Below are 7,753 nucleotides of genomic sequence, written 5' to 3'. Positions count from 1 at the left end.
CACAAGAAACTCCTTCACTGCCACCAGCAGCACCTCATCCACCACAAGAAACTCCTTCACTGCCACCAGCAGCACCTCATCCACCACAAGAAACTCCTTCACTGCCACCAGCAGCACCTCATCCACCACAAGAAACTCCTTCACTGCCACCAGCAGCACCTCATCCACCACAGGAAACTCCTTCACTGCCACCAGTAGCACCTGCTCCAGCAGCTCCTCCAGTGATTAAAAGAAAGCAGATCACTGTGAGGTGTCCTCACTGTGGTGTGAGTCTAAATTCAAAAAATTTGAAAAAACACATTGAGCGGAAACATCAACCTATACATGCCGTATCTTCAACTTATCATTTACCAACACAGTGTGTTGATAAAAAGAATGGGATATATGTTGTAGCAAAATCATTTCGTGGGCCCTGTATTCCCATTCATGTGGCCAAGAAAATTTGGGGCTCATCACACAAGGTAATGTGTGAAATGGATATGTGCAACACTTGTGCTGAAATGACTCAAAGGAGTGAACTTTTGGTTACATCATGTATTCATCTGAGATCAGTAGACTACTCCTGCGCTATTGCACCACATGAAGAGTTATCAGAGGACGTGTTGACTGAGATGGTGGAGCAAAAATGGTTTGGTAACACAAGGAAAAACCAATGCCTAACACTGCAAGGTCAGGCTAAAAGTAAAGGTGCAACATTTACTAGCCTTGTTACTATTGGAGGCCCCGACTACAAGCATTATATATCAGTATATGAGCCAAGGGCTTCTTATTACAGTAGACTGGGCAGAGTTTTGGTTAATTACAATTCCAAGACAAACACTTGGCACTGCCCTTGTATCAAAGGTAGGAGATCGTGTCTGCATAAGTGCATAGCAAAATGGTGTCTCTTTCAAATGAAGCGGGAGCTCTTCACAACCATGCCAGAAGCAGCTGCAGAGATTGAACCAGCAGAACATGATGACCTGTCTGGCCTGCAATGGGAATATCCTCCAAAGAGTGATGTCCTGAAGCGGATGGTACAATATATATACCATAACAAAAAGCTTCCAGACACACTATCAGATGTTTTTATAGAAGATGTAAAGAAGGAAGACATTCCTCAACATCTTATTCCTGAAGAGGAGTTCTGCTCTCAGTGCCCTGGACCTGTTCCTCTCAGTGCTCCTGTCCTTATCACCAAAAATGCTAAAGTGGCGACACTCACTGGTGTAGTGACAGGTAGGCATTGCTGGTTTGTACATTTTTAATGATAATGTTTAATATTAATAAGCTGTTGATTTCTACTAACTAAAAGTTAAGGATATTCGACTTTCGGGTGAAATTTATGGAAAATGATAAAAGGTAATTGCTACAGTGATAATATATCATAAAAGAAGGGCATTTAAGTAGAAGCATGCATTTATTCTTCTAAAGCAATTTGTTAAAATAAAAGCTAACAACAGTGGTGGGTATACCACAACAAAAATGTCAATGTCTTAATAACTTGTAACTTTCCTTGAGCATCGATTACAGCTTAACAACGACGACATATGCTGTTCGCAAATCAACTTATTGTCTAGGGAGGGACAGCATCCCACTCTTGTTAAAGGGCTACCCTCAGGTCATTGAGATTCTGACGTTCAGGGTTACAACTTTCTATATGACGACTCTGCTTATCCCATAGGTTTTCTATGGGATTCATGTCTGGAGAAAGTGCAAGCCACTCCATTTGAGGTACCCCAGCCTCCTGCCACTATTCCCTGATGATGCGACCTCGATGAGCTGGGGCATTGTCATCCATAAAAATGAAATCAGGCCTGTGTTGCTCATGCAGAGGCACAACGACTGGATTAATGGTGTTATTCAGATAGTATTGGCTTGTCAAAGTACCATGTAGAGGGTCGTGACTCTGCACCCCAGAATCTCAATGACCCGAGGGCAGCCCTTTAAGAAGAGTGGGATGCTGTGCCTCCCCAGACAATAAGTCAATTTGCAAAAGTTGAATATCCCTAACTTTTTGTGAGTAGTACATGTCTTTTTTTTTTGCATTATACTCCAGTATTAGGGCAGTATTAAAGTATGATATTCACAATAATCCATACCATTATTATCTGTTTATTTACCTCATTAGGAATATCCACATACTGCAAGAAATGCAGTAATTGTGGTATGTTTTACCGATACCAGGACTGGATGCATGGGCTTCACAACTTTAATGATAAAGTGCTGCTAAGCATCTTTCTATGCATCTTCATAAGGAATTCTGTTCAGGTTTTGTTTCTGAAATTTAAGATACATTAGGCTCAGGATTGTTCAACTTAATCTAGCACTGATATATGTTCTCATGACTGTTCTCACTCAGGATCATGTGTCAGTTGGAAGGGTGCATTCCATATTGCAAAAGACAACACACGTGCCTTACCCAAAGGAGACAGAGTTTCTTCATGCATATTTACATTTTGAGGCACTAACTCACCATGATTATGCCTTTTCGTGTCTAAAATGTGGACATCATCCTCCAGTTGTTGTAATGGACTTGCATAAAAAGGGAGTGTTCAACATGGCAGGTAAAGAATCACATTTTTTTGACAATTTCTATTTGCAGTTAATTTGTGTTAATTTAATTTTGTTTCTTTATCCAGTCAGTGACATAAGTGAGCCACCTGAAACCTTCAATGGAGAGGTGAATTCCGAGGAGTTCTGGGAGACTCTTTCAATGGAGAGGATTGCAACTGGCTTGTTGAGGAGTAAGTTGCAACAAGACAATTAGTCTATCATGTGCAATAATGTAAACAACTTCCTTGTCTCTTGTACATATACTAGTTGAGTTCATTGCATCAGTGGTTCCCAACCACGTTCCTGGAGGCCCACCAACACTGCTCATTTTGCATCTCTCCTCTGACACACACATTTCAGATCTTGGAGTCTCTACTAATGAGCTGATGATCTGAATCAGGTGTGTTTGATTAAGGAGACATGGAAAACATGCAGTGTTGGGGGTTCCTCCAGGAATGTGGTTGAGAACCACTGATTTACACATGTATTTACACATCTAAACAAAATGCCTTGTTTCAAGAGTTTGTTTCACTACTTTATTTTCTGTATGATTTTAGTTGGAGACACAAATCCTTACACTTTGAAACCCAATTATGAAAACTGGGCCCCTTGGATCGGCAGACACACACGCAGGTCACCATCTTTGATAAACACAGAGTGGAAGAAAGTGCAGACCACAAATACACTAGACAACATCGCTGAAATAGACATGACAGAAGAGAGACTCAGTGATGAATTAATGAACCTAAAGGTATGCACCAGCTCAGTATAAATCTCTATAGCCTCTTATAATTGGCAGTTTATTAAAAATGGTGAAGGTTGTCCAGTAATGAAACAATCACTATGCAGGTCTAAATAAGTTGTTACCTTCTAGTCGTAGTTAGAACTAACACACAAAGAGCTAGTTTCATATTGTAATGTAATATCAGACATATTTGTGCTTTACCAGGTTGCAGACATTCGTAAACTCTGCAAGGCCTGTGGAGTTGGCACTGAAGGATCAAAGACTGATCTTCTATCCAGACTGAGAAAAGAAATGCAGAACAGAACTGCATATGACAAGATTTTTCAAAAAGTTTGGGGAGCATCAGGTATATGGTGGGCTCTGTGAGTTCAAATGTATATGTTCTGAAAGTTAATGAATTTCATTCACTAAACAAACTATACTACTCTTTGTCAGGTGGATGGGCAGCCATTTTATGCCCTTGTGGTATAGTTTACAGTGTAAAATTTCTCCTCCGTGCTGAAAGTCCTAGAGACTTTACGGACATGTTATTTTCATGGAAACATATCCCAAACATTTGTATTTATGATTTTGCCAGAGGACTGGCCACCCATTCCAACTTAAGGAGGCCAGAAGCAATGCCATTTACACCCTTTGAGGGACGACTTGCGGAATCTACAGAAAACAATATAACAGCTGCAGAGAGCGGAACCCTAACTATAAGCCTACCCTGGATAAAAGAGAAGAAGATGGATGAGGATGATAATTGCCATCCAGTGACTGGTTCTTCCGAGCACTATGCTCTATCTGACAAGTTCCATGAGGCCAACAGTAAGGATAAGCGAGACACACTTAGAAAGATTCAGATTGTCCCAGAGTTGGCTGGCCGAGTGAACACACAAGCTGCCGAACAACTTTTCGCTGGAATGCGCAAGAACAACTATTTCTTGAATATGATGTCTCCCACCACCCACATGTTTCTTGTAAGAAACATTTTGCACTTGCAAAACAAAGAAAAAAATGGATCCATGCTGTCAAAAATACAGAAGAACCTTGGGCATCCAAAAACGACTATAAACCTCCAAACTGATTTGTTTGGACGTTTGGTTGTAGGTAAGTTTATTACATGTATACTTTGAATCTTATCTCTTATTTGCTATTTACAAATCATTATGTCTTTTATGTGTCTTTAAATAAAGAGAACAGGGCTCCTGAAATGACCAGACTACATCTAATAAAACCTAGCAAGGCTTGCTGGGGAAAGCCACTGACTCGATCACAGCGTAAACTGGTAATATAGCTAAACAGTTCTATTACTTCTATTATGATTAAATTTTGCATTTTCATTTATGCATTCAGACACTCATATCCTAAGGAACTTACAACTGATTTATCATAGAGCCAACAATATTCACTGTGTGCAACGCCAGGTCTTTTAGAAGACTAAGACTACTAAGAATCTGTTTTGTAAGTAATAGAAAATTTCTGTTCTCTTGACAGATGGCTCAAGTTCATTCTGCAAATGCTGATGATGAAGTAGCACTTGTGGGCTCTATTGTCATAAAACAGAAAGACTTAATAACACTGACAAACCTTTGCGAGGTGGAAGGAAATGTAAGAAACAGACAAATACATGAATCAAAACTTAAAATCATAATAAAATGTCCATTTCAAAGTAGCTAAATGTTTTCACACAGGTGCTGAATTCCTGCTTCTGTGTGCTGCAACAGATTGCACTCTCCCAGGTTTAACCTCAAAGTTTGAGAGCATAAATAAATTCATTTTGTTCAAATACTTCAACTAACAATTTTATTTTTGTGGCCAGAATGTGGACATCTATCCAGTTGACAGCCATACCATAGTGACATGGTTGCCACCAATTTGTGCACATCCCATGGACCACTTACCTGTAAGGATCACTGACATATGTAATGTATTTAAATATTAAACATACTATATACTATAAAACATTTTTTTTAATATACATGTAGCCTGAAATTATGAGCAAGGATGCTGTGGTCTTCCCATCTTGGGTGCCAGGGCATTGGATGCTGTGTGTGAGTCTGCTTTAATGTTGGGATACATAAACATATACAATACCAATTGTTGTACAAACTGAAATCAGCGGCATATTTCTGATTATTTCCTTGATTATTATGCCTTTCCTAAAAACTAACACAGGGTGAAAACATTTTTTCAGATCATGAAGCCAAAATTGCGTGAATTGTATTTTCTCAATTCCCTGAAAACTCCAGGTTTTGGAGATGGCACTTACATTGCCATATACAGGTTTTGCTGTTACAGAATTTTGTGTTCTCTGGTTCTATGTTCAGTTCTCTTTTTGTTTTGTTTTTTGTTTTGTTTTTTTTCATTGGCTTTTTTCTCATTGCATACAATTTAAGGAACACTTTACTTGCAACACACTTTAATTTTAGGGTCATATATTAATTAATCCCTGCATTAAGAAGAAAGCCATGTGAAAAATAAAGGCGGGACAGTTCCTGTTAAACTCTGCCTTTATTATTTTCTGTTCTGTTTCAAATTTACTTGGTAATCATATGTAGTATTGCAGGGTAGTTCTCTTTTAAAAACCCTGTTTGTAGTGTATATCTTAATGTGTGTGTTTTTTTTTGTGTTTTTTTTTCATTCATTTCTTTTTTTTGACAGAGAAATTGCTCAGAGCCTGTGTCCAGGGACATGGACAGAATTCTATTCTGAGGACCTTGGGGTATGTTTCATTTTACACCAAATGTGATTGAAATATTTTATGAATTAGGGCTTTAGTGGTACTAGTTAAAAAAGATATCATATGTAATTTACTTATCTAGGATATACCTCGACAAGAGATGTCTTGCAGCTGTGGAGTCTTCATACTAATGGTAGGATCAATGGCTATTATTGGTTCTGCAGGTGCCATGTCAGAATTAAACCCATGTGCAGTTATTAATACATAATTCATGTTGCAGTATGCTCTCTATGTCATCTTGGGGGGAACATTTGACTTTTCAGAGGTGGGTTTTCCAAGCTCATTAAAAAACATTCTGTTAGTTTAAGAATTGTTTTGATAAACTTGTGCTTTTTACATCTATAGTCAGACATACCAAGTATAAGAAGATGGTGGTCTGTCCTTTTGCTGGAGAAATTCCCACCAAGGTGTTTGACTGTCTTTCTTTCTTTCTTTCTTTCATTTCCCTTGTTTTTAGTCCTTTTCTAAAAAATAATGACAAGGATGGCAAATGCCTTTACAGTTAGTGTGACTTTTTTTAGTTGTCATATCTTCATGCAATGAAACTTTATATACTGTATTATTAATGTGTTTTTATGTCATAAATTTATCAAGATCGGTCATGGAAATCCAGCAAAGAAAGAGAAGGCGGACTGACAAGCCAAACAAAACTGGTATGATTTATTTTGTTTGAGGTGCTCTGTTATTTATAGTAAATGTTGACTGTCATTTACTGATGTTCTTCATTTGTCCCTTCTTAGTGGCAACCGTTGACCAACCCCTGAACATACAGGAGGCATGTATTTGCTATTTCTCAATTTATAAAATGCAAGGGAATCATTATAACCACAAGAAGTTCAGATTGTTATGTTTTGTTCATGTATAGCTTCCTCTGCTGGTCCTTCGTGAAATCTTACTGGAGGTTGTGCTTCAAGATGGTGATGTTGCAATTGGCTCCCTTGCCCTCACCTGCAGGTGCTTCAAAAGCATTGTGAGCATGGAAAGTTTCCGCCGAGAGGCTCACTTTCGGTGGTTGGACAGTAAGTTTTATTAGTGTCACTGTTTGGTTAATCACAGCTCTCTCTCTGTTTTTTCTCAGTTATGTATTGTTGAATATGTTTAAGACAATGATAAGGTCAGCTGACAATTTTTTTTTTTTTTTTTCAGGTGTCGTGAACTGGAAGGCATTCAGTGAAAATTTCAGAAACCTGTACAGGGTTCCATACAGTCTATCCAGATGTCTCCATTGTGAGACTACATACAAAGACTGTGGTGAAGGCTACAGAGGAAGAGGGCAAAGAGGTGTGATGCAGGGGTTCTTTGGCTCTGATGACTTCCAAGGATACTGCGGAAGCGACTGTTTCTATGAGGCTGGAGGAAGCATCTAATGTTTCATGCAATGTGTTCCTCCTGTTTGAACTTGCCACATTTATTGCTTATTTTATTTTATTGGATTCTCTTTTTTTTACTATTACATTAAGTAGAGAATGTGGCATTTATTGATAGTTTTTCTTCATATTGGTTAAAGTATCTATACGGTCAATAAAGTGATGCTAATATTTAAAGTTTTCAGAGTTTTCATCATTCTGTGTTGACACATTTTACCTTAATTTAAAGGTTAATACGTTTTATTTTATATATCATTTAATGTAAGCTACAAATGTCACTTAAATATCAGTCATTACATATAAATATATTTTGAAAAATACAGGTAAGAAAGACCAATACAATCATGTTCACCATTGCTTTACAGTAGGATTTGGTAACTT

The 7,753-nt window shown here is 38.1% G+C and overlaps 1 protein-coding gene across 2 annotated transcripts; it reads left to right on the top strand.

Annotated features, from left to right (window-relative positions):
* The first annotated feature begins 19 nt into the window (after positions 1-19).
* Positions 20-7,552, top strand: LOC141288575 (uncharacterized). Of its 2 annotated transcripts, XM_073820739.1 has the most exons (19): positions 1,114-1,218; positions 1,664-1,998; positions 2,111-2,250; positions 2,342-2,546; positions 2,622-2,726; positions 3,093-3,286; positions 3,485-3,626; positions 3,716-4,372; positions 4,459-4,550; positions 4,760-4,873; positions 4,957-5,004; positions 5,085-5,168; positions 5,927-5,987; positions 6,088-6,138; positions 6,226-6,270; positions 6,351-6,412; positions 6,600-6,658; positions 6,746-7,024; positions 7,152-7,552. In XM_073820739.1, the coding sequence occupies exons 3-13, from the start codon at positions 2,149-2,151 to the stop codon at positions 5,975-5,977; spliced, it is 1,794 nt and encodes a 597-aa protein (XP_073676840.1). In that variant the 5' UTR covers positions 1,114-1,218; positions 1,664-1,998; positions 2,111-2,148; the 3' UTR covers positions 5,978-5,987; positions 6,088-6,138; positions 6,226-6,270; positions 6,351-6,412; positions 6,600-6,658; positions 6,746-7,024; positions 7,152-7,552. The 2 variants fall into 2 exon arrangements, with proteins under 2 accessions (XP_073676839.1, XP_073676840.1); XM_073820738.1 differs by lacking the exon at positions 1,664-1,998 and having other exon boundaries at positions 20-1,218.
* The last annotated feature ends 201 nt before the right edge of the window (positions 7,553-7,753 follow it).

The sequence above is a fragment of the Garra rufa genome, chromosome 16, assembly GCF_049309525.1.
Source record: "Garra rufa chromosome 16, GarRuf1.0, whole genome shotgun sequence".
NCBI classification, from domain to species: domain Eukaryota; kingdom Metazoa; phylum Chordata; class Actinopteri; order Cypriniformes; family Cyprinidae; genus Garra; species Garra rufa.
The sequence above is the reverse complement of the archived record's forward strand: the minus strand, read 5'-3'. Positions and strand labels throughout refer to the sequence as shown.